Source organism: Solanum stenotomum, chromosome 12, assembly GCF_019186545.1.
Source record: "Solanum stenotomum isolate F172 chromosome 12, ASM1918654v1, whole genome shotgun sequence".
Lineage (NCBI taxonomy): Eukaryota > Viridiplantae > Streptophyta > Magnoliopsida > Solanales > Solanaceae > Solanum > Solanum stenotomum.
This window is the reverse complement of record NC_064293.1, coordinates 39,087,474-39,113,945: the sequence shown is the minus strand read 5'-3', so window position 1 is coordinate 39,113,945 and position 26,472 is coordinate 39,087,474. Positions and strand designations below refer to the sequence as shown.

The 26,472-nt window shown below is 31.7% G+C and overlaps 3 protein-coding genes across 3 annotated transcripts; all 3 read left to right on the top strand.

The window, feature by feature from the left end:
- The first annotated feature begins 1,239 nt into the window (after nt 1-1,239).
- Nucleotides 1,240-3,224, top strand: LOC125846427 (light-induced protein, chloroplastic). The gene is made up of 3 exons (XM_049525838.1): nt 1,240-1,796; nt 2,463-2,658; nt 2,753-3,224. Exons 1-3 carry the CDS (start codon nt 1,327-1,329, stop codon nt 3,065-3,067), a joined length of 981 nt encoding a protein of 326 aa, XP_049381795.1. The 5' UTR covers nt 1,240-1,326; the 3' UTR covers nt 3,068-3,224.
- Nucleotides 3,225-3,908: 684 nt separating this feature from the next.
- Nucleotides 3,909-11,129, top strand: LOC125846422 (pyrophosphate--fructose 6-phosphate 1-phosphotransferase subunit beta). Its single transcript, XM_049525830.1, has 16 exons — nt 3,909-4,194; nt 4,876-5,037; nt 5,129-5,250; nt 5,360-5,413; nt 5,520-5,626; nt 5,751-5,856; nt 6,435-6,498; nt 8,332-8,420; nt 8,961-9,092; nt 9,239-9,409; nt 9,486-9,601; nt 9,689-9,800; nt 9,974-10,058; nt 10,430-10,474; nt 10,670-10,738; nt 10,872-11,129. The coding sequence occupies exons 1-16, from the start codon at nt 3,996-3,998 to the stop codon at nt 10,946-10,948; spliced, it is 1,710 nt and encodes a 569-aa protein (XP_049381787.1). The 5' UTR covers nt 3,909-3,995; the 3' UTR covers nt 10,949-11,129.
- Nucleotides 11,130-22,464: 11,335 nt separating this feature from the next.
- LOC125846425 (uncharacterized) lies at nt 22,465-23,848 on the top strand. The gene has a single exon (XM_049525833.1). It carries the CDS (start codon nt 22,597-22,599, stop codon nt 23,653-23,655), a length of 1,059 nt encoding a protein of 352 aa, XP_049381790.1. The 5' UTR covers nt 22,465-22,596; the 3' UTR covers nt 23,656-23,848.
- The last annotated feature ends 2,624 nt before the right edge of the window (nt 23,849-26,472 follow it).

Below are 26,472 nucleotides of genomic sequence, written 5' to 3'. Positions count from 1 at the left end.
AGATCATAATATGTAAAACAAGATGTTTAGCATATAATGAAGTAATTGTTTATATTATTCTTTACAATGATTATTAATGGGGTTAAAGAAAATTCATTTTAAAATTGTGATAGAATTAAGCTTTTAAATTTTATTATTATAAAAGAGAATTATTTTTCATAAAATCTGATCCAAAATAGATTTACAAGAAAATGAGTAGCCTTTCGGAACATTATGTAAATATTTACTTCGTCTATTATAACGTTAATATAATTCTTGTCAACTCGACTATAGTATTTTTTATTATTGCAATTTGTTTAGAATTAATTTAGTGTATGTGCATTTTGTGTGCTGCTCAATATAAGATTGCATAAAAAATTATATATATTTTGCAACTGAAGTTACAATACATATAATACTATATTCACTTAATTGGCAAAATTATTCAAGGAATGGATTAATTTTCTTAATTTCAAACTTATTCAGGTTAGACAATGTCAATTTGTATATACATTCAACAATTACACAATAATAATAATAATACATTTTTGAGAGTTTTCGAAAAAGTAAAAAAATAATGTTTTTGAAACCGACTAAACAAAATACTGTAAGATGAATAAATTGAAGTTTTTAGTTTCTAGTTTTTGCGTGTACGTGAAGTCTCATGAATTTAGTTATAGAGATCAATCAATAATTATTGAACTACATATTTAGTTTAGTTATAAAGATCAATCAACAATTAATCATATATATGAATTTAGTTATAGAGTTCAATCAACAATTAATTAACTACATCATCCAATCTTATTTTCTTTTAATCATATATTTTAGGATTCTTTTTTTTTTACATGCACACGAAAAAAGAACCATTATTATTAATTCTCCATTATCATATATTTTAGAATTATTTAATTTTTCAAGGTAGTCAATATTATAAAATAATTATAAAAAAAATCAAGAAAAATAGTAAATATTGATAGGTTTTCATTTTTGTTTATTTATTCTCTTAAATTAATAAATATATTTTTATTTTTTCATATGATATTCGATACTCATATTAAAATCTAAGTAATTTAAATTCACGTTATATAGAACTCCATTCATAGATCTCTAGTTAAGGAATAAATAACTCTGGTCTGCAGCACATTGGTGGTCTTAAATTAATAAATACTAAACTAATTCAAGAGGGTACGTATGTCTTTTTACCACAGCTAATCCAAGGCAACACGCTCGTATAAAATGCATCATACAGTATTGTAATTCTCATTCAATCGAGCTTCCCCTGTTCTCTTCATTTCATATTTACAAAAAATAGCATTCTGTTCTTTCTCTATTTCACTCTCAAAAATGGCTTCCATCTCTTCTCTCAATCAAATTCCTTGCAAAACTCTCCAAATTACATCCCAATATTCAAAACCCACATCCAAAATCTCAACTTTACCTATCTCCTCCACGAATTTCCTATCAAAAACGGAACAACACAGATCAATTTCAGTCAAAGAATTCACAAACCCAAAACCAAAATTCACAGCTCAAGCCACAAATTACGACAAGGAAGATGAGTGGGGGCCGGAAGTGGAGCAAATAAGGCCGGGTGGAGTAGCGGTTGTGGAAGAAGAACCACCTAAGGAGCCAAGTGAAATTGAGTTGCTGAAGAAGAAATTGGCGGATTCTTTATATGGAACCAATAGGGGTTTGAGTGCTAGCAGTGAGACTAGGGCGGAAATCGTTGAACTCATCACTCAGCTTGAGTCGAAGAACCCTAATCCAGCACCTACTGAAGCCTTGACTCTTCTCAACGGCAAATGGATTCTTGCGTAAGTTCTTTCATTTTTTTTGGTTGAATTATGTAGTATGAATTGATTCACATGACCAATTGCTTCACTAGCTAGCAATTTTTTATTTGGTAATTACATCTTTGAATTTGTTGTGCTCTAAGCAATCGAATTCTTTTATTAATTTTAAAAGTATCCTAGTTTGCTTATGGGATAAAACACTCGAGTATGAAAAGGCGAGATAAATGAAAGCGTTGTTGCGAACTGGAAGTATGCTTATACATATTAGTGATCAAAAATTCAAATTTATGGGTGCTAACTACCACAGCTACATAAACATATTAAAGAAATTTCAATCATGACTGCAGCCACATTTGTTGCCATGAACATATGTCAAATATATGTCCATGGTCCACTCTTAATTTTCGAATTTTTTTGAGCTGCAGAAAAGTTAAAGGAGATTATATATTGTAGTTTGATGAGGAGATGAACCTTATTTGAGCATTACTTTCTTTAGTCATGAGAATTCAGGTGGCATCTTTTCGCCACCATATTTGCTTCCTTGTTGCATTTTAGCTAATCATTATCTTTTTGAAAGGGCATATTGTTTAGTCCACGAAGAATGTTAAATGTTCTTGCTTCAGTGTATATGTTATAACTCGAGCTTGTTGGCATGAACTCTTGGAATTCTGTACTAAAACACTGCAGGTACACATCTTTCTCTGGTTTGTTTCCTTTGTTGTCAAGGGGTAATGTGCCTCTGGTTCGAGTTGAGGAGATTTCCCAGACCATCGATTCTGAGAGTTTCACTGTCCAAAACTCTGTTGTCTTTGCTGGACCTTTAGCTACAACTTCCATTAGTACCAATGCCAAATTCGAAGTCAGAAGTCCCAAACGTGTCCAGGTGGTTATCTTCTTTAACATTGTTCTAGTCTTGTCATCGTTCCTCGTACTTGATCTTCATTTTAGTCTCATGTTATACTCTGTGTGTGGTTCAGATTAAATTTGAAGAAGGCATAATTGGAACACCCCAGTTGACAGATTCCATCGTATTGCCTGAGAACGTCGAATTCTTGGGACAAAAGATTGATCTAAGCCCCTTCAAAGGCTTGATTACTTCAGTCCAAGACACAGCTTCCTCAGTGGTCAAGTCCATTTCAAGTCAACCGCCAATTAAGTTTCCTATTACCAACAACAATGCACAATCATGGCTGCTGACAACATACTTGGATGATGAGCTTAGGATCTCCAGAGGAGATGCTGGCAGTGTTTTTGTGTTGATCAAGGAAGGCAGTCCCCTCTTGAAGCCTTAAAGACGCATGGTTTTGGAGTTGTGTATGTTTTTCATAATATAGGAGAGCAAACAGTAGAAAGTAAAAAAAAAAAAATGATGTAAACTAAAAATAAGTTTTCCTCAAGTCAAACTCTATAGATGGCTTGTCCTCATGATTTGTACTTATGGCATATGAAATATTAAAATATAGCTTGAAAGAAGTAGACATATGAATCACTTTGCAGGAATCCATTCAAATTTAGATGCCTTCATATGCAGATTTACATCGAGCTTGCCTCATCTCGGTTCAATCTTCTCATGAACTTGAGTCATTTGTTTTTCGATCATTCTTGCTGGAGAGATGCACAACAAGAAATCAATGCATGAAATAATTTTAATTTGTATGGTTACATCTGATAATATAAATTGCAAAATTGAATTGAAATAAATCGTATGGTACTAAATCTAGTTCAATTTGGATTTCTACTTACTTTGAGGATTATTAGAATTTCCCAAATCGATCAAATGCCCACCCTGGTAAATAGTGGTAACAAAATAACTTTAAAAGGAAGAGAAATAAATGGAATAAAATCACAAAATAACGGAATATGCTTTTTTAATCTTTCCACCAACCACCTCCACCTAAAAAAGGATTGTAAAATAGAAATGAATAATTAATACTCCACTAGTTTTGGTAAATCCCTAACAAAATGGCATACAGTACTTTGGTTGGTTGTCTGACGAATATACTAAAATACCCTTTTAATAAAATAAGTTTCTTACTAAAATACCCCTATCTTACTCATCCGGCGGAGTCTCCAAGGACAATTTTGCCCTTTCGCAAATCAAAAGCGACAGAGCAACAATAAAATAGGGAGCTCCGAAAGATCTGATTATTTGCCTCTCAACTTGTTCACTGCTACTCCTCACTAACCCCAAAACAACTCTTCTCTTCTCCGGCGATTTCAATGGCCGCCGCCACTCTTTCTTTGCTTAACAACGGAGAGTTAGCTTCTTCCGTCAAGTCTCCGGGCACCGGACGATATGCTGCCGTTTACAGTGAAGTTCAAAACAGCCGTTTAGATCACCCTCTTCCTCTTCCTTCTGTTCTCGGAAGCCCTTTCAAAGTCGTTGATGGCCCTCCTTCATCTGCCGCTGGTCACCCAGGTCTTTTTTCTGCATTCTTCCTTAATATTTTTTTTTCCCGTAAATAGATCAAGTTTTTTCTTTCAAACCTTAATAAATCAATTTCTGTACGGTTCTGCATTCCTGTTTAACTGTATTTCTAAGTTTACATTTTCCACCCGTAATAGATCAAGTTAGTTCTGTATTCTTCTAACCATATAATCCTCCATAGCATTGTTTTTACTTACTGAAGCAGATCAAGTTACATTACTGTTTGCATTCTTTAGACTGTTTAATCTTGTACTTCAATGCGTTAATAATTGTAATAGATCAAGTTGCTGTAAGTATATTCACGTGTTATAATGTTTCTTTCCTAATAGACCAAGTGACCGTGATGTTTTGCGTGATCTCTCTCAACACATATTTCAAGTGAAGTGTAATGATTTCATTCATGAATTGTCAATTGCATATCCAAACATTACTTCAACTTCCAAATACTTCCTTTTCAACTTCAACCAAATATTTTACAAACTCCAATTAAGGAGGATCAAATCTTGAAAAAGTTGGATTTAAGAAGTTCATAAATTATAATGCTAGAAGTTAACTGTTGCAAGTCTATTTCCTTCTGCACCTTCACTAAATAAACTTTATAGAGCCTTCTTTGGGAGCATGTTGTTGTTTATTATGTGTATGATGAATTTGAGGATGATTTGGTGATTGCAGAGGAGATTGCAAAGCTTTTTCCTTCCTTATACGGACAACCATCCGTTTCATTGGTGCCTGATGATTCTGGGGATGTTGCGATGAATCAAAACTTGAAAATTGGAGTGGTGTTATCTGGAGGCCAAGCCCCTGGAGGGCATAATGTTATTTCCGGAATTTTTGGTAAGTTCATGGTTGAGAAATTTATGTTAGTTCAATTATTGCAGATTTTTCACTTTCTTCTTTAATCAAGTTTTGTGTATTTGGATGCTAGATTACTTGCAGACTCATTGCAAGGGAAGCACAATGTATGGGTTCAGGGGTGGACCAGCTGGGGTCATGAAGGGAAAGTATGTGGTGTTGACCCCGGAGTTCATTTACCCATACAGAAATCAGGTATGTTCCCTAGCAACTTTTTTCTGTTAACAAGATATTTTAGAACTTCAATTTGTCTCCCAATTCAACGTTCAGAACATTATTTAAGAGTTCATATTCCTTCTTCTAGGGTGGATTTGATATGATCTGCAGTGGTAGGGACAAGATTGAGACTCCAGAGCAGGTACTCACCATGTTCTATAATTATATGAACCTTCTATGATATATCTAGCTATGCATCTTTCACATGAAAAAAGTATTTTCGTTAATGACCAATTCCATCATTTCAGTTTAAGCAAGCTGAAGAAACAACCAAGAAGCTCGATTTAGATGGTCTTGTCGTAATTGGTGGAGATGACTCCAATACAAATGCTTGTCTTCTTGCTGAGAACTTCAGGTAACGTAATGTGCCCAAAAATAAAATGAGAAATAAAAGATTAGCAGTTGATATGATTTCTTTTTTTTTTGACGTTTTAATCAGTGCTATTGCTGGGGCTAAATAAGTTGCTGTGTTTTTTCAGAAGTAAAAATTTGAAAACTCGGGTTATAGGATGCCCGAAAACCATAGATGGTGACTTAAAATCGAAAGAGGTTCCCACAAGTTTTGGCTTTGATACGGCATGCAAGGTAACTCTTTCTGATTAACACTTTTTTCTTTCTCTATAAAGTTCAATATCTTTCATCTGTATAAAAGAAGAGTAGAGAAAGTGAAGCTGCATGAACGTGATCCTGGTAATCTGGATAATGATGTTAATGATTCAGGCTTACCATCAGCTAGTCTTAGCTATCAGCCTATCCTGTCTCATAGAATAATCTATTAGTATTAGACCCTTAAACATAAGATACTCACAAACGGAAACCTTGTTGTTGGGCATGTACCTGAATCTTGACTTGCTTCTGGTGGTTGGCATGATCATTTTTTTCTCATATTTTGTTACATATTTGATTCTGGTTGGCGAACAGAAGATCAGTTTCTCTTCAAAGAACAATTTCTCATTGCATAACATGCTCAATGCTAGAAAATGTTGAAAACCTTCAATGCTTTGTTTGCAAATGCTACCATCTTCAAATTTGTTTGTCATAATATTTCCAAACAGGCTGATTTTCTCATTTTCCTGCTTGAAGTTTTAATTGATAATGCATGATCCTGTAGTATATTTTCCTGTGAAGGTTCATGTAATAATAATTTCCATTTTACTCTATAGATATATGCAGAAATGATTGGGAATGTCATGATAGATGCTCGATCAACAGGAAAATACTATCATTGTAAGTTCACTAGCCTTATCATATGGTAGGATCAACTCCATCATAGCACTTCTTATCACATGTTTCCTCATTCCAGGACAGGATTTGTGTAACGTAAATTATTCATCAAGAACTGAAAAGATACTTTCTCTTACTAACGTCATAATTGTATTAGAAATCAATCTTCAGGCTATGGATTGCCCCCCACCCCAACCCCAGGGATTGGTTGAAGTGGTAAAGGTTGACAGACTTGTGACATAGGGCACAGGTTCGAGCCCAAACCAAGGCTGGTATTTAAGTGGAGAAGAGAAGAGGGGCAGAACCATTACCCAGAGTTTCTAAGGCTCCCTTAGTCCTTAGGGTTGGTTCCAGATGGATTTCCTCAGTCAATTAGAAAAAATGGCTATGGGTTGGACCAATACTTCCAAAAGAGATATGCCCTCTTATCTATTAGTGCACTTACTCATGTCATCATTCTCTGGCAAAGTTTTCTTTGTCGTGAATGTAGCTTTGGTGTTCATCATCTTTGTTCCTGGTCGTGAAGGAGGGTTGCTGTTTATTGGATAAAAGTAGAGCGTATGAGAGGACCCGAGAGGCATTGAGAATACCTGACCGAAAGAGATCTGATGAATTGTTTTGCTTTACAATGAAGACTTGGACATTCGTTTATGCATCTTTTCTCTTTCTTTCTCACTATAATTTTACTACTTACCTGTTTCTTTAATGTTATTTAATGGATTAATATTATTTTTTTGATGATGAATTTTCACTTGATTTTTCTATATCCATTTGCTCTTTTTGTCTTTCCTTTTGGTTCCAGTAAGCAGTTATGACTTTGACATTATCAAACTGTCGGTTGGTTGAACATTTTTGCTGCTCAGAGCTTCTTGCACTGGTTACCTCATACAGGAAATAGCATGTTTCTTGAACCTAAATATATTTGAAAGAACAAACTTCAGATATTTGGATTTTGATTGCTTTCCCCATATGCCATGTGTCTCCACTAGTTTTGAATAGTTATATACTGTCTGTTTAGTTTGAGAAAATAACTGGTTTAAAAAAGAATGACCTCTTTCTTTTTTTGGCAACATTTTAATTTCAGCTTTTTGTACATTTGACATGATTTTAATTTAGGACCACAAGATTCAAAAGTCTTCTTTATTTTCTTAAACTCCGTGCCAAGTCAAACTGGGCCATTCTTTTTTGAACAGAGGGAGTATTATATACAAATGTATCCAATCTATTGAAAAGCAAAGAGAAGTGGCCCGTCTCCATGATATTTATGCAGCAATTCTGTCATGAACTGAGGCTGTCTTTTTGCTCTGTAGTCAAAGCTGAATTTTACTAGTTTCTGATGTATTCCACTCCTAAGAGTTATCTTACGTTTCTTTTTTTATTTTTTCCCATCATTTAATGTTTCATTAACTGCAATATCTACCAGTTTGAGTTTCATCTTGGTAGGAATTAAAGGGTGTGTGCTGCACGTGAAGGAATTGCCTTACCTAAATGAATGAATTCATCTTCTGCTCATCTGATGTTTGTATTTGAACTTACTTTCCCAACTGCTCATAAATTTCAAAAAAAAGAAAAGAAAGAAGGCTTAACGTTATTCTTACTATATGTTAACCATCACTGCTCTTGTATATTTAGTATCTGAAAATTCTAATATGTTGGTGGACTTCATTAGATATAATTGTGTTTAAGGCATAAAAGTATTGCTGTTCAAATGTCACAAAGAAGGTCTTCATCGTACTCCATTGTGGTCTTCTTTGAGCAACAATTATCTGCTCATTTATCTCTATTTGCTTTGCATACATCTGAAATATCATAACCTTGTCTGTTAACTCGTTACAGTTGTGAGGCTCATGGGGCGTGCTGCTTCACACATTACTCTAGAGTGTGCTCTGCAAACTCATCCAAACGTTACTTTGATTGGAGAAGAGGTATCTTTCTTAATTTAACACTCCTCTTCTGCACCAAAAATCTTTTGAGAAAATATAATCCTTTGTTTCTAGTCAAATAAGAAAAATAGATGAGTACTTATCTTGAATAAAAAGGGCATCATTTTATAGAAAATGTTGCTCTACGTTGGAGATTTAATTCTCTTGGTGTGATTTGTAAAGGTTTACACCTTTTGCTTTCAAATATGCTCTCGATCCAAGAGTGTTCAATTAAAGTTCATTGGAAAGAAAAAGATTTGGTTTTTTTTTTTGGGCGGGGGGGGGTTGATTTGTGGTCTACTCTTGTTACTTTAATGCATACAATAAGGGGTCAAAATTTAAAATGCAAGGGGGAAAGGAACCAAGATTATTTAAGGTGCACACAAAGGCAGCTAATACTGTGTAATTGCTTTGGCATACGCCATTGAGAAAGTGAAGAAGTATTTGATCACTTATCTGTAGTTATATGATGCTTATATCACATTCCATTAGTTTAACAAACTTCAAAACCAACTATGTCTCAAACGTGTCATATTTTGGCAGGTATTTGCAAAGAAACTGACTCTTAAGAATGTTACGGATTACATTGCTGATGTGGTCTGCAAGCGCGCAGAGTCAGGTTACAATTATGGAGTTATTCTCATTCCTGAAGGACTTATAGATTTCATTCCTGAGGTAAAGCAACGTATAAGCTAACCTAATGTCGTCAATTAAAGTTCTGACCTAAAAATCTTTCTGGTCAAACTATTGTTTTTTCTTATACTGGTAAACCTTTTGAAAGCTGGTTGTATGTGTTCTGACTTTCTAGTGGTATTTTGCAGGTTCAGCAACTCATTGCGGAACTAAATGAAATATTGGCACATGACGTTGTGGATGAAGCTGGTGTTTGGAAAAAGAAACTTACTCCTCAGTGCCTTGAGCTCTTTGAGTTGTTGCCCCTAGCAATTCAGGAACAACTGCTTCTTGAGAGAGATCCACACGGCAATGTCCAGGTAAATAAATATTGATCATGGTGAAAGTCATTCTACTCTGTGCTACACAATTTGATAACAAGTGGTATTTCTGCAGGTTGCCAAAATCGAAACTGAGAAAATGCTTATTCAAATGGTTGAAACTGAGTTGGATCAGAGGAAGCAGAAGGGTGCATATAATGCTCAATTTAAAGGACAGTCCCACTTTTTTGGGTACTCTTCTTGCACGATCTTTCATTGCTTTAGCTTCATATTATTCAAAATGAGGTCTTAGCACTAACAATTGGTCTGACTTCACAGTTATGAAGGAAGGTGTGGCTTGCCATCCAATTTTGATTCTACATACTGTTATGCATTGGGGTATGGTGCAGGATCACTGCTTCAAAGTGGGAAGACAGGGTTGATATCATCGGTATGTGCTTCTACTGCTATAAAATAGTTTAGTTCCAAATTGTTTTATTAGATACATTATTATAATTTCCTAATTAGTCACTATTTGGACCTGTGCGACTCATTTTTGAATATCCTAAAATTCATACATCAGCTATTGTATTGAAGTCACTCTTGATTTTCCTTGTGTATCAGGTTGGTAATTTGGCTGCTCCTGTTGAAGAATGGACCGTAGGTGGAACAGCACTCACTGCGTTGATGGACGTAGAGAGGAGACATGGTACAACTACTCGTTCTTCCCTTCATTGATTTTCTACACAATACAAGGGTGATATCCAAAATTGTAACAACTACAGGGGTATCAAATTGTTGAGCCATACTATGAAGATTTGGGAGAGAGTGGTGGAGATGAGGGTGAGAAGAGGGGTGTCCATCTCTGAGAATCAGTTTGGATTCATGCCGGGACGTTCGACCACCGAAGCCATTCATCTTATGCGTAGACTGGNCGAGGTAGTGGCAAGGTCTGCGTACAATTTACCCTCCCCAGACCCCACCTAGTGGGATCTCACTGGGCATGTTGTTGTTGTTGTATACAAGTCCTTGCTGCATCATTTCATTTTATTCGTACTCTAAATGCATTCAATTCTACAGGCAAGTTCAAGCCAGTGATCAAGAAGGCTATGGTTGAGCTTGAAGGTTAGACTCTTGGATATAATATAACTCCTATTCTTTTCCCTGTGACTTTATTTGTTTCCTTCATTCTCAGAGAAACTGATTATCATACATTTAGTTTCGATGCTAAAATTATCAAAACTGTTTCTTCTTACTGAGAGCAACTACACCCCATTCATGTGCAACCAAGTAGAAAACTAATTTGGAATGTTTATTCAGGTGCTCCATTCAAGAAATTTGCTTCAAAGAGGGAGGAATGGGCTCTTAACAACCGATACATTAACCCAGGTACGTTGAGTTTGATCTTGGTTTATGAAGAGCATTAGTTAGTGATTATTATCAATAACTCTGCTGTCACCTTATACGACACATGTTTAGGATAAAATGGAGCATTCAATCTCTTGTGATTTTGTGATTACAGGTCCCATTCAATTTGTTGGTCCAGTGGCAAATAAAGTAAACCACACTTTACTTCTGGAGTTGGGAGTAGATGCTTAGGAGAGGAGATATGAGTTGTTGTGAAATACATTTGTTGTACTATTGAGTTTTTCGAGGGAGAACGTAAGCACTTAGCGCTTATGTTTAAGTTTTTTATCGGCTTATGATCTTTGTGAAACTCGAATCTTGCTTTTAACATATGCTTGATTACAAGATATTAGTGTGGCATTTGAATAATATAACCTCTTCTTTTTAATTATGAAGATAAATGAAAAACGAAGTATAAGAAGAGCGCCTTTGCATCTTATTACTGGGTTATTGTCAATGGATTTTCCTTGGATGAATCTGGCACCCTTTTGTCAATTTCTTCTTGGACTACAGACTAGAGTCTTTAACGGCAATAATAAATATGAATATTTATAATAAACACTCTACATTAATGGATGCAACGATATCAACTCAAATTGTCGCTAAATACTTTTTGAGAATATTCTAAAGAAAATTCTATTGCTATTATATGTTTCTTTGGTTGTATTTTCACATGAAATAGTAATTTTCTTGTTTTGGGCAAAGCATATTTGGCTTAAGACTGTGGTGATGAACATCACATGAATCAGAGTTTAAAAGGGGAAGGAAGGACAGAGAGACAGGTGAATAGTTGTTTGTAGGTATTTCAGACATAAGACTCCAAAAAGGGATGCAAACCTTTTTTACCTTTCACCAAAATCCATGAAAAAAGGTTCATACTTTACATCAGAATTTCCACGTGCTCTACACATATAAGGTCTCTCACTTTCCCGTTAATTTCTCCTTTACTTGCTCTCACTTTTCCGACTTCAAATATTCTCAGTTTCAATTAAATATCATTTATACACTAATCAAGTTGAAAGGATTTACAACAATATGCAATTGTTTATATAAAAAATTAACATATATAAGTGACTTGTAAAAATTGTTGATTCAATATTTCAAGTTGGTAAGAATTACTTATTTCTTGCTATAACTAACTAGAAAGTTTTCATCTTGAGTGTGCAGAAACATTAGAAGAAATATCATGATTTTGTCAAACTATTGGATACACCATATACCAAATGATTGTAAACTGTAGTAATTCGGTACTGGTATGAAGATTTTAAAATATAAAATAAGATTTTCCGACTAATATTCCATCTTCTAGATGTTCTTTATTACTCGCGTGGGTTGGGCTGGATGGTTGGGATGACCTCATCCTAAATTAGAAGTATTCGATTTGAGCTCTATGTATGGAGAAAAAAAAGTTGTTGGAGTGTCTAAAATAATATGCAAAATGAAATTAATCAGATTACAATATGAATATTGGATATCAAGTGGAAACCAAAAAAGCAAGATAGAGGAATATTGGTACCAACTGGAAGACTTTAAATGAAACATATAAATTATTTATACTTGTGATCTTAGATCTTCTCAACTTACTTCTTACAACTATTGGCTAGTAGCTAAGCATAATATAAACAAAACATCTTCTCCTAATCCAAGTAAATTAATTATGTGACGTATTATTATTTGAAGAAGTCATATTTCGAATGGAGCAAATGCTACGAGGGTCAATGTCTGTTTTTACATATTTTTAATAGTACTAGTGTTTTTCTAAGTACTTCCAGAATATGTTGAACTTTGTTTGAAATAAATAAATTTATGTAATTGATGTCTACGTTCACATTAATAATTCCAAGTCACTTTGACTTTCATACTGTTTGATAAGTTTTAAAATACTAAATTTATTTTATTTGAGGATGATATAATAAAATTATTATTTTATTTTTTAAAAAAAAAAATGTGTCAAATCAATACTGAATAAATAAAATAAACGGAGTGTAATTACTACACATTTGAGTACGTACTTACATTTTTAAACAATTGGTAGGTATGAATCACAATCATAACAGCTTAAGAAAGATATGGTTCTCCTCCAACAAACAAAAAAGAGAAGACAATTTCGTTGTTAATTAGGACAACCTGGAACAACAAGCTAATTATTCCATGGCTAAAACTTTTCTGGGATTAAAAGCTTTTCAATTATACTCGAAAGTTCGAAGTAGAGGCAGATTCAAAATTTGAAGTTGATAATTCCTACAGTGATATCAATTCTCAAGTTAATAGTATAGAGAGAAGTATTGAATGTTAAAAATTAGTGCATTTTAACGGTCTTTTTAAATGTTTACTTCTGCCCTGTTTAGTTTACTGAGTCAAATAAATCAGTTCCTATTTCGTAGGAAGTCTACCTAGATAGGAGTCTTAGTAAGTTACAAGAGTATTTTTAGGAGTTCAAGTTAGTGGCACAGTTTATATAGCTGCTGCATAATTGCTGTAAACCAGAGCTTCAGGAATAACATTCTCTCTGTTCTATTTCCGTTATACTGCAAACTTCTTCTTTATCTGCTTACTTTTTGTTTTATTGAATACTTCTAAACTCGGTGTAAATAATTAATTTCATCCCGAACTATTGATAATCTTAAAAACACTATTTTACTTGATTAATTGAACTTAAATACACCTCGATCTTACAACATTAGTGAAATATACCCCTAAATTTTCGCTAAGTTTTGAGCTTTTTACAACACTTCTCTCGACTATTTATTAAGAGTCTCATATTTCTATAGAAATTTGAAACCACTTATTAAGACTGTTAACATTTTGGGGACAAAACAAATAATTTACACCAAGTGTAGAAGCATTTTCATTACTTCAAATCTTTTTATAATAATATTGTGTACAAGTACATATTTATAAGTTTTCAATATATGTATATGTTTATTTAATCCTACCACTCTATTTAATAAATAAATAATATTAAAAAAATTATATAGCCAAAAATATATTTTATACATAATGAATATTTTTTTAATTTTTTTGGCAAGCGTTGAAATTATTTTGGTCAAGCAATCAAATACGTCAAAAGCCACTTAATAAGACTGAGAGTTACTCCATGCGTTCTATTCTATGAGGCGTTATTTTCTCATTATTTATGAAGAATTATACTGGTATATTTTTATTTTTAGTATAAATTAGTTTAAAATTTCTTTTTATTCTTAAAAGAATGATATAGTTTTATTTTATAGTTTCATAAATGTCATGTAAGTTGAAGATCATAAACTATATTAGACCTGGAGGAAGGCTGCACCTACAAAACTAGGATGAATGGCAGCTGATTTTTGGGTCCAATAATTCTTGCAGGTCTTTTTTGGATGTGACACTCAATATTAATTTTTGTCACAATTAATATATTGTTTCTGATAGAGGGTTGTAATCAGTAATTGTCCATGCCTTTACTGCTATGCAAAAGTCTGAAAAAGAAAAAAAAATCTTTTTTTTTCGTGTTGAATAGAATTAAAATACGAATTTTCAGCTTTCGATCATAATTTTTGAAGGTGAAACTTGAAATGTAAAAAATTAAGTATTTAAAGTTGTGTTTGGACATGTAAAATTCAAAATCAGTCTGAGAAATTTTTTGAAAACTTGAAAATATTCGAAGAATATTATCAAAATCTAATCAAATTTCATGACTAAACTGATATTTGAAAATAAACTTTCAAAATTCACTTTTTTCTTTTGTTGTTACCTAAAAGTTACTTTAGTTTGCATGTTCGAGCTCTTAGTTTGACATTCTAGTGTTCTTTATTCAGTTTAATCATCTAATTAAAGTTGTTAACCACGTAAAATTAACCTTTCTAAGTCTCAAATAGTGTTTTTTTTTTACTTTTACCCGAATTAAAATCATGCAATATTTTTGTTTTTAACCTTGTACCTTAGGTAAATGTACTTGAAATATTTGTCTAGGTTAATCCTTAGTACAACTTATACTTTTTGAAATTCAAAAATAACGAATTCAATTCTCTATTCCTCTCTACTTAAATATCATGCTTAATTTGCACGATAATTATTAAGTCGAATTGTTCTTGTAACATAACTTACAAACTATTACCTTTGTCACTTGAACTATGCTCCATTGGTGAAATTAGTCTACAGTATTATATTCAATAAAAAGAAAAGAAAATACAAACAAACTCAGATTTTAATTTAATAATCGAAGTCGTACCCATTTTGCCAAGTATTTATTCCAAAGAATCAAACAAAGTTTATGAATATGAAAAATATAATTTTACTATTTTTATTTTATTTTATTTTTAAAATACTACTTGGAAATTTGGGATGTGTACGACCTATATTGCATTATTTGCATCTCTTATTTCTGAAAATTTGGCAGGAATTGCCTCCCATAAATCCCATCCCCATCTGATGTCTCGTGCGGCATATAATTTATATAACTTTTTCAAGATTCATCAATTATTCCAAACTTTAATAATTATAAACATACAAATATATATTATTTTTTAAACAATTTTTATGAGCTATAAGAGCCTCAACTACCTGCATGATGAGGCCACCATATAGTATAAAGTCAATAATACAAAAGGGTAACATTCACATTTAATTTTGAATCATTTTTTGTCCGATCTGTGACTTAATTATATTTTAATACTGCACTTCCCGTATTCGTCACTTTTAGTTTTAAATATGTAAGTATAAATCAACATATCAATATAATTTACTTACTTTATACATGAAAGTACATGGTTGCAATAATTTAGTTTCTCTTAAACAAAATCACAATCGGTCTTTTCGTGATATTTTCCCACTAAACCAACTTTTCAAGTACTTAATAGTACTTTCTTCTAGTATTACTAATAATGTAACATATCAAATTGAATTAATTTCTTTTTAGATATTTTATGCAGTTAAATGTTGCAACATAAAATTGATCCCATGAATCATATTCTTCCGTGTTTATTTTTTTCCTCTCTTCAAAATACACATTCATTTATACTTTGAGTTACCTCTGTCGTATTCTGAAATCATTTATAAATTAAATTATGGTGTTGAGTGTCGTACACTACAAGAAAAGTGTGAATTACATGGGAATTTTTCTGGAGATTGGTATTAAAATTTGCAGGAAAATAAGTTTCCTACGAATTTTCATACTAATCCCCAGGAAAATCCCCATGTAATTTACACTTTTCTTGTAGTGGTATGCGTAAATATCTAATAATATAATGGTATTGTGTGATCAATTTTTGAATTAATCATGTGAATTAGACGTTACATTATGTTGCACCACACATCAAATACCAAACAAAGTGATGATAACAAAAGAAAAAAAGGAAAAGGTAAAATGATTGAAGGAGGGACCTTCGTTATTTCTCGACTTAACTACAAATATCCAACAAAGAGGTGACAAATTCTTAAGGCTGAAATTTCTTCTAATTATTAGGATTAGTCCATATCAATCAATTAACATAATAGTGTTAACTAGATCACTTATTTGGAAAATTGAGATTTCATACTATTCATTTTGATCATTCCTTTTCTTTTCTTTGTTAGTTTTGGTGAACAATTGTATAGAAAATTTATTTCGAATTTGTATGATATCAAGTATCTACTTTGAGATTCAACTAATTCGAATTTATATAGAAAAATTCCTACAATGAGTGTGATGGGTTAGATTTTAAAGCAAAGCAACAAAATATATTTAATAAAAATAAATAAAAGAAAAAAAAACAATAATGGTGGCACGTGGCAGTTGTTATCAAGTTGGGGGCTGTTTGCGGGTTAGGGCCCCAAAAACAATAAATGGAATTTTAATTTTAATAGATTAAAATGATACTATGGCAAAGGCATATCTATAGGGGGTGCCGTGGGCTCACGTGAACCTATGCTCCTCTCTAGGTCATATATAGTAGTGTTATATTTTTTTTAAAAATATTTAAATATAGATGTGTGAATCCATGTTCAAAGTATCATATAATAATACGATGATGATTGGGTGCACATCTCTAAGCGAGGATAAAGATTTAAATCTTATATCTATCTTGTCTTTTTGAGTAACACTTCCAAGTGGTTATCAATGTACACTTTTGATGTTTCAACTAATTTTACTTTTGTTTTTTTCCTTCGATGTTTCAAAAATTTCAAGTGTTACATTGAAAATTCCTAAAAAAATTAGCACTGTACATTTTTTATATAGTTAAATCAAATGTGTATATTAAAATTTAAAACTAATAGTATTATATATTTTGGACCTATAATTTTTAAAATTTAATGGTTCATATTAAGAAATAAAAGTCAAATCAATCAAATGTATATTTAAGATACAGGTTTTCAAAATCGTACATCCATCTTGCCGAAATCCTGAATACGCCTTTGTACTATGGTATATTTATTTGGCGTTTGCACATGTGAGTCCAATTATTTTTGCCCACAAAAACAAACACCTTTAATTAAACATATCGCTGTTTAGATTAATTGGTCCCTACGCAGACGAAAAGATTTTAATTCCAAATACACACAGAGCTGTCATATTTTGGACATTTTTATTTAGCATTTTCTGCACTTATACCCTATCCCCCCACCCCCCGGCACCCCCACCCCCACCCAATTTTATTTATTATAAATTAATATTTATTTTTTACCAAAAGAGATGAAAGATTTTTTTTATATCTTAGTCATTGATAAATTATTATGTTAGTTTTTGTAATATTTGACAAAATACGTGTGTAATCTTCATTTAATTGAATGCATGATCCTTTTTAGTAGGAATATTATATATTTATTCTAATTTAAATTTATATTACAATTAAAAAGTATTAAATAATAATAGAAATTTAATATAATATATGAGTAATTAAGTGTTGAAACGATTGATAATTTTATGAATATTCATCGGTAAATATATGAAAAGTGCATGTTTGAATTAATTTATGGTCACACAATCTTAGGAAGATATTACAAGGACTAAAATCAAAGCTATAGTTTAACCTACGATAACATGCATGTTATCATCACTAAAATACTAATTAATAACTTTATCATAAATATTTACCCATAATTATTTTAAAATGATTTGATTATATAAATATTATGCATAAACTAATTAATACAAGTAAAATAGAATGAAATGAACAACAATTTCTTTGGGAGAACGTGAGGCCCATCATAAATTGGCTTGGAACAGAATCTTCCTCCATGTTATTTCTTCAGTCTTATTTTAGAGGTCGTATTTTGTAACTATTACGAGTCATTTCGTTTGAGTTATGATGAAAGATAAATTATATTAAGATATTTTTTTTTATTGAGTGTTTGGTTTGTTATATTTAAAATAATAAATTTTAAGAATAATTTATTTGTTTACGAAACTATCTTTCATAAATGTGAAAAGTGAGGTATAAAAAGAGTTTAAAGGGATAAGTTATCCCGAAATTACTATACCATCCAAAAAGAGGGATTACTAAACTCAGTACTAATTATTAATCGCGGGAGAAGTTATTTCAGACTTGCCAACCAAACAACAAATTAAGTGGTACTATAATTCAATCTCAAGACTATTTACCATTATCCTTCACACCAAACAATCCCTTAAAAATTATTATATTTAATTGAATTAGGAGAATCTAAAAGAATTATTTAGTGTGAGATATGATAATTTTAAGACAAAATATAGAATTATTTTATCCTGTCTTTATTAAGACATTTTTATCCCCAAGAAAATAAGAATCAAAAAGACACATTTGAAGTTCTATAGGACTAATATAAAATGTACAAAGAATGTAGTAATTTTAGTTCTCAGTAGATATATGCTCTGCTGCTTCCTCTTTTCTCTCTCTTTTTTCTTTTTTGGTTTGGGTGTGTGAGAAAAAATAACAGTTATCTAAATGTTTAATCAAAATTTTAGATTTGAAGATTTGAGCCTTTTAAAGTATAAAATCACATTTATTTAAGAGTGTTTTCCTTCGAATATGATTTTTTTTATTTTATATACAAATTCAATCTAATTGAATTTTAATAAAAGTATCAGTTATGAAAAAAATTACAACTTGCATTCCCAAAGTCGCAATGCAATGAACATGTGAGATGGAAAATTATTCTATACTTTAAAAAAGCACAATAATGAATCTGGATTGTCAACGCTATCATATTTTCCATCTAACTAAAAAATTTCACCAAAATTTTTACCCATTTTCATTTTCTTTCTTATTAATTTTGAAAGTAAATAAAGTAAAAAAGGAATCTTTTTATCTATTGACATTAAATACAAGTATTTTTAGTTAATTACTACTCCTTCCGTTCAGTTACTTGTTCATTTCTAACTTAGAACATTTCTTAAAAAATAATAATTAGTATGTATATGGGTATGTTATAATAATATTTATATTAATTTATATACGTAGCTTATGTCCTGGAGAATGAGTAATTAATATTGAGAATAAAACATAAAAATAAGTTTTTTTTTGTGGACTAAAAACAATAATGTATTCTTAATATAATGAACAAATTAAAAAGAGATAAGTAAAAATAAAAAATGCACTATAACAATAATAATAATTTCTCTCCCCTCTCTCTCTCACATATATATGGTTCACACTCCTTTAGTTCATTCCTACTTGTTCATTATTCTAAAATCAGATATTCGTTTTAGAAAAACATGAGATAACTTATTACTTAGTTCATAATTTACAACTCATTACTTATTAATTATATAATTATTTTGAAATGCATTTTTGCATCATGAAGACGTAAAATAAGTTGAATTTTCGTGGTAAAGAGGTTAAAGTGGAATAAGTATAAAAGAAAGTTGAACAGTTAAAAAGCATGAGAATATGATTAATTCCCTTTTATGAAACAATGACATGACATCAATCAATATACTTTATCGCTATGGATTTCGGTTCATTCATATTTTTTCTTAATTTTCTTCGCCATAATAATAAAAAAAATATCACAGCACATTATTGCAACTTTGAATTTCCTCTCTGCAATTTGGATTATACCAACCCCACATATCATTCAAATAAAGTAATTCGGTGAATATATGTCCATAATTTTTTTTGAAAAAAATTGACACGTAAATTTATAAGTGTTTTGAGACATTTGTTACATAGATAAGTTCATTGAAACATTTTTCACATGTTCAGCTGTGTAATCAAAACATAAGTCTACCATATCATGTATATATATTTTGATTACATAATTTATTAATTATATATGAGAAAAAATAACTTATAATACTTGTAAAATGATGTATATACTTGATGTTTCTACCCTTCGTAATTTACCACTAGCATTTACTTTGGAACTCACAGATAGTACAAAATAGTCACTGTATTTGGTGAAACTTAATAAAAGGCAGCAAAAAAGGGTGTACCAGTTCACTTTTCCATTTTTCATAAATTATTACGTATGTTTCCACTGGCTAATAACTATTGGTATTCAATTTGTAACAATTTACTCCCTTTGTCCCTAATTACTTTTCCATTTTTTTTTTTATTGTTGTCCCTAATTACTTATCCATTTTTACAAATCAAGAAAGGACAATTTTTTACCTATTATATCCTCAATTAAATGATTAATTACTTTGAAAAATGTAAAACTTTTTATCCACTTCATAAATAATAGGGATAAAATGGTAAACTCACTATGTCATTAATTGTTTTCTTAATTAGTGTGTCAATTCAAAAGTGGACAAGTAATTAGGAATAGAGGAAATAATATGTTTGGCAGCATATGAAGCCATTTGTAAATAGATAAACATAGTTGTATAATTTTAAGAAAATACGACGCAATCACAATATAAAATGCATATTATGTATAAGTATATAACATAACATGAAATTCAATTCACCGCTACAATAAAAGGACTTACAAGTTACTCCCCTTGGCTTCCTCTCCGGCGATGTTCATGCAATAGGTCCTAAATCATTGTACTAATATCTAAATAATATTAGTAGCAACCCTTAAAATTATATTATGTTGACCATGCTAATGTGACAATCTCCTAGGCCATCGTACCCTAAACAAAAAATTGACTTTGTGCAAGGTCAAACTTTCATTTTCTTTACTACTCTATAGTTAGTAGTTCTACATCCAAGACTTTGACCAAAAAATACGATTGGCTTTGAAAACCTACTAAATTAACCAAATTATGATCTACTAACATATATTAGTATTATTAATCAGTGATACATTAATTATTACTGTATATATACTATATAATGAGAGTATGCAATAACTATCTTTTGAAATGATTTTTTTTTCTCGTTTACATTTTATTCACCTTTTCAAGAAATAAATATAATGTATTAATATTCCCCAAATACAGAGTATATATATATCATAACAGTATATGTTAACATCCCATTAATCAATGATTTATTAGTTATTACTAAAGTTAGCATACGATAGATATAGTATAACATTATTACCAAAAAAATAACTATAACAGATTCATTGTATTTGAATTGTAGTCAATTTGATTAAACCATACTTTAGGAATTTAAGAAATTTTAAGGAAATAAATGATTGTATTTTTAGGTGATATGATAATTAACCCATCAATTAAGAGGAGAATCATTTTATGGCCTATTATATTATATCATTATTTAGTTTATGTATGAGTTGTGTAAAAATATATATAAATATACTAAAGGATTGCAAGGTACAAGCATTATTATATGTACCATTTCTAAGAAAGAACAATCCCTGTCAAGATTCTCATATACCTATGTAAAACTGTCATTTTTCAAGGTAAAATGATAAGATTTCTACTTTTTTATTACTCTCTCTGTTTCAATTTACGTGATACAATTCGTTTTTCGAGAATCAAACAGTTAAAGTTTGACTGAGAATTTGCTCATGAAATCTTCAAATTTTTTAAAATGAAATTCATATATTTGTGAACTACATAAAAAATACTATAAGTCACAATAATTGATATTCAAAATATTTAAAAAACATATGAAAATTTTACGATAAAAAATAGACTTATTTGAATCTCGAAATTTGAATTGTGTCACATAAATTGAAATAGAGGGAGTAATTTTTGTGTGGCTTCATGACTTCATCCAACTTCCACCCTACCACCCACAAGTCCCCAACCTAAATAAGTAAAAACAAATAATATGTAAAAAGAAAATTGATAAAAAATTTATATAGTGCTTATTTATTTAATGTGTTATATAAGTTTTAATGAAGGATTAGGCTTAACTATTATTATGATGAATGAAATTTATATAGTGCACTAATTTACTGTGCAATATGAGAAAAATATTAGCGCACTAATTTACTATGCTATATGAGAAAAAAATATTAATACTACACTAAATTAGTATGTTATATAAGTTTCACGATTATAGTAATTGTTAAACGTAATCTGGTAGAGAAATTTATAAACGCACTAAATAATGAACTATATGTAGTTTTTGTCAACTTTATATTTGTACTTTCTCTGTTTTAAAGAAAATGATTCACTTTCTTTTTTTAATCTGTTTTAATGATCATTTTCTTTTTTGATAATATTTAATTAAAATTTTTCATATAACATTTTAAACATAATTTTAATTTAGAATCACAAAATTTTTCCTTAAAAACCATTATTTTTTAAACTAAAAATATACATTTTTTTTTTCTTTTTTGTCCATCATCCAACTTCCACCCTACGACCCTCCTACCCCCACATGCAAAAACTGAGAACTCAACCAATCTAATTTACAAATTTCATCTCTCTATCTTTATTAATTGTAGGGTCTTTCTCTTTCTTTTTCTTTCCTCGTAAGAACACAAAGGAGAAAAGCATATAAAGAAAGAGTTATTTTTTGTTCTCTCTGCAAAAAAAGTAGAGAATGGAAGATCCTGAAAGGCTTACATCATGCAACAGTGGAACAAGGAGAATTAGCTCTGACTCTATCCATTCACCCGAATTCGAATTTTGGGTGGTCCGAAACCCATCATTTCCTCAGCCTAATCAGCTCTCTGCCGATGAGCTCTTCTCCGATGGCATCCTTCTCCCTTTAGACCTCCTTCAAAATGACCCAAATGCTATTTCGCCTGAACCGTCCGGGTCGGGCCGATCCGAAACTGATTCTGGAGGGGAGCCTTCTGCTGCGATAGTCAACTCGTCCACCGGAGGAGGTTCTTTCACCTCCTCGAAGCGATGGAAGGATATTTTCAAGAAAACTGAGAAGAAAGATAGTAATGAGGAGAATTGTAGAGAGAAGAAAAAGGAGAAGAAGAAAGAGAAGAAACTTGTTGGGGGAAGCAATGGGGTGACTGGGGCTGAGCTGAATATTAATATTTGGCCCTTTTCGAGGAGTAGATCCGCCGGAAATGGAGGAAGTAGGCCTCGGGTTACGGGTGGATCCGGATTAGCGACCCGAAAGGTAAGTAGTGCTCCGTGTTCCAGGAGCAACTCTGCCGGTGAATCCAAGTCACGGAAATGGCCCAGTAGTCCCAGCCGTGGTGGGGTTCATTTGGGCCGGAGCAGCCCAGTTTGGCAGGTACGACGGAGCTCCGTTAACTCAGGATCCGGTAACCGGAGCTCCGATAACCTCGTGAGAACTAATGAAAAAGCAATCAGAAAAGAAGTCCCCCAGAAAGAAAGCAGCACCAAAAAGGTAGTTATTAAAAAAGAAAGCGTTGAAGGCCGCCGGAAATGGTCGTCAGCGGCGGCCGGCGGTGGGCCTAAAACTAGAGTCTTAAACTTGAATGTCCCTATGTGCATTGGTTACAGGAATCAGTTAGGTTGCAGAAGTGATGAAAATAGTGCCATCAATATCGCCGCCGCCGCCGCCAACGGAGGAGTCGGTGGTGATCAGAGTGGTAGCAGCACGGTGACCGGTGAAGGCGTACGTGGCAGTAACTTATTTAGTATCAAAAGCCTATTTACTAAGAAAGTATATTAAGTAATTAAATAGTGGCAAATCCATAGTAATTACACACTTTTTGAATTATGTTAGTGTATCTGTATCATTATCCTTTTCTATATATTCTCCTATGTAACTTTTTCGTAATGTAAAGTCCTAACTTTTGACGTTTGCAATGTAATATTTGGACCTCAGTTTGGTCAACTTACTGCATTCTTGCTATTATATAAAGTTGAAGGGTCTGTATAATTTTGCTTAATTACTTTAGTATTTACTTGTTCTGATAAACTCTATATTGTCAAGTTTTTGACTGTGCAATTGTGTTAATTTATCATTATGTTACATGGATTCTTCATCCAATACTAAATAAAGAGATATGATAATTTCTAATTAAGCATGAAAGAATAGTTACTATGGGATATTGGGAGGCACAAAATCGGAGAAGGTGATAAGGTTTCGAACCAAGTCGTTATAAATTTTGACATAGATAAATTATGGCTAGCAAAAATACAGACGTCAGTGGGCGTTACACCATGCTTTTCATTTACCAGTTAAGGTCCCATGGGGCGTTGGACATTACTTTCATTCCCTCTTTCGTTACGTTACATCCATAAAATTAAGCTGCTTTTGTTATTATATTGTCAATTTTTATCGTCTGTCTTCACACATTTTTTTTTGGCTTATTCTCATCTTTCACCGTTTCATTCAATCAATAATGTTTTCTGTTGTATTTTGGTAGATGAAATATCTGCGTCCATTCTGTTTTAGTGGACCTTATCCAAATTCCATTTACACTTGTTTTCATTTCAATTGGAATAACTTTTCATCTTCAATTGGAGGCAGATCCATAAATTTTTTATCATGGTGGCTAGCTCAACTATTTTTAGCTCGAAAATTGCTACATACAATGAGTGCTCAGTTAATATATTTCAATGAATTGCTAAATTTTGTACATATATAATAATATTGTCACAAAAGGCAATGATAATGCACAAACATAGGCCCGCACAACCTTAAACCTACCCCGTACCCCGCCACATAGACTTAAACCCACCCCGCCTCGCATCCACCCAGCTCCATTGCCATCCCTAATGACATCTTAGTAATTGAACTATACCGTTGGAGACCTGCGAAATGAGATAAATAAGTAGACGAGTACACGAGAAATGGTAAAAATGCTAGGTGATTCTTTTATTTGTCTTAGTTTTGGTAGATATAGTTATCTGGTACCTGTTGCTAGTGAGAAGTGACAGCTACCCCATGAAATTACTCGAGGTGCACGGAAGCTGACCCCACACCACTATAAAAAAAATAAATAGACGTGAGAAATGGTACAATACATACTGTATTGATTTTGTTTCCACCAACATATAACGTGAGAGTTGAAAGTGCCAAAGCCCAACTAGATACCCTGGGCTATTAAACATCTAAAGAATTCATTTTAGATACTCTGGGCTGGTGGTGTATGACATTTTCAACCTTGTCAAATCTTAAAACATTTTTTGGTTAGAAAAATGCTGATTCAATAGAGAAAGGGCTATCTACATTATGAAAATTGAAATGAGGTCAAAATTGTAGCAGTCGTATTGCATATATTCAAATGTAGTAACATTTTGACGGTTGTTGCTTTGTTGGGTGTCCTTTCCCTTTCAATTCCACCAAAGTCTCAATCTGCGTCATATGTACCTACCAAAAGATAAACATGCAAACCTGCAATTAAATTATTTACGAAACACGCATTTGGTTGCCGACGGCAAGAGGTATTAGCAAAGCCATGCCAGAACGCTATAAATTGTTTTAAATTTTTTAGAATTTCTTCATATAAAACACACTCTAAGATCAAAATAGATCAAGTGTTACACACAAAGTAATCCAATAAAATTAAGGAAAAACTATCTTAGATAAATAATTTTACCATATCGATTACATATTTTTATACTTTAAAATAATTACATAATCTTTTTCTCACTCGCTCTCTTCGTCTCTCTCTTGTGTATTACAACATATTTTGATATACATATATTTATGCACGGACATAATGATAAATGTATCAATGCATTTTTTGATACAATATATTATTATATTTTTTATTTATTATTTCTATTATATAGAAAGATGAAGCCAACCAGACGACCAAGGGTAGTTTTGTCAAACAAAAAATATTTCAAGCTTAGTTTAAGTGTACATTGTGCATAAAGTATTAAAATTTCAAAAAAAACCAACCAAAATTTATGTAATTCCCAATGAATCCATCACTAAGTCAATAGTTGTGGATTTTAATGGGCACACGTGTACCAATACATTGGGAGGAGTAAAAGAAATCATTGCAAAGTTACATGGACCCCATTTATTGATTTACTTCAAAACCATGTACATTCAAGCTGATAAATTTTTTTAAAAATTCTTTTTTATTTTTGAATGTATAATTTTTAATGAGATTTTTTCATACCAAAAATTCAAATTTGAGGGCATTTAATCATTTCCTTTCTTAGTGTGGTTTGATCATGAAAAAATACTGTTTATTTTATTTAAAAAATTTATAGTTGAAGTCATGTTTGGTTAAATTTTATGCAAAAAATATTTAGAATTTAAATATACTTTTTCTAAAGGCATAATATATAAATATGTCATTTAATTTGTTTCATCTAACATGTCCTTCAATTTTAGATATCCATAAGTAGACACATAAACTTGTATAGAATTGAACAAGTTGACACTTGTGTCCTACTTGACGTCCTATGTGACAATATAATTCACGTCCTATGCGATATTTTATGTGGCTCCCACGTGTGTTATTCCCCGTAGGACGCGTGTGTCTACTTCTTCAACTTTATAAAATTTTAAGTGCTTACTTGT

Excerpts from the sequence above, each read along its gene's own strand:
- LOC125846422 (XM_049525830.1), top strand. The coding sequence starts at position 3,996 with ATGGCCGCCGCCACTCTTTCTTTGCTTAACAACGGAGAGTTAGCTTCT. Across the intron at positions 5,414-5,519 it reads AGATTGAGACTCCAGAGCAG|TTTAAGCAAGCTGAAGAAAC; the intron begins GTACTCACCATG and ends CCATCATTTCAG. Across the intron at positions 5,627-5,750 it reads CTTCTTGCTGAGAACTTCAG|AAGTAAAAATTTGAAAACTC; the intron begins GTAACGTAATGT and ends GTGTTTTTTCAG.
- LOC125846425 (XM_049525833.1), top strand. The coding sequence starts at position 22,597 with ATGGAAGATCCTGAAAGGCTTACATCATGCAACAGTGGAACAAGGAGA.
- LOC125846427 (XM_049525838.1), top strand. The coding sequence starts at position 1,327 with ATGGCTTCCATCTCTTCTCTCAATCAAATTCCTTGCAAAACTCTCCAA. Across the intron at positions 1,797-2,462 it reads AACGGCAAATGGATTCTTGC|GTACACATCTTTCTCTGGTT; the intron begins GTAAGTTCTTTC and ends AAAACACTGCAG. Across the intron at positions 2,659-2,752 it reads GAAGTCCCAAACGTGTCCAG|ATTAAATTTGAAGAAGGCAT; the intron begins GTGGTTATCTTC and ends TGTGTGGTTCAG.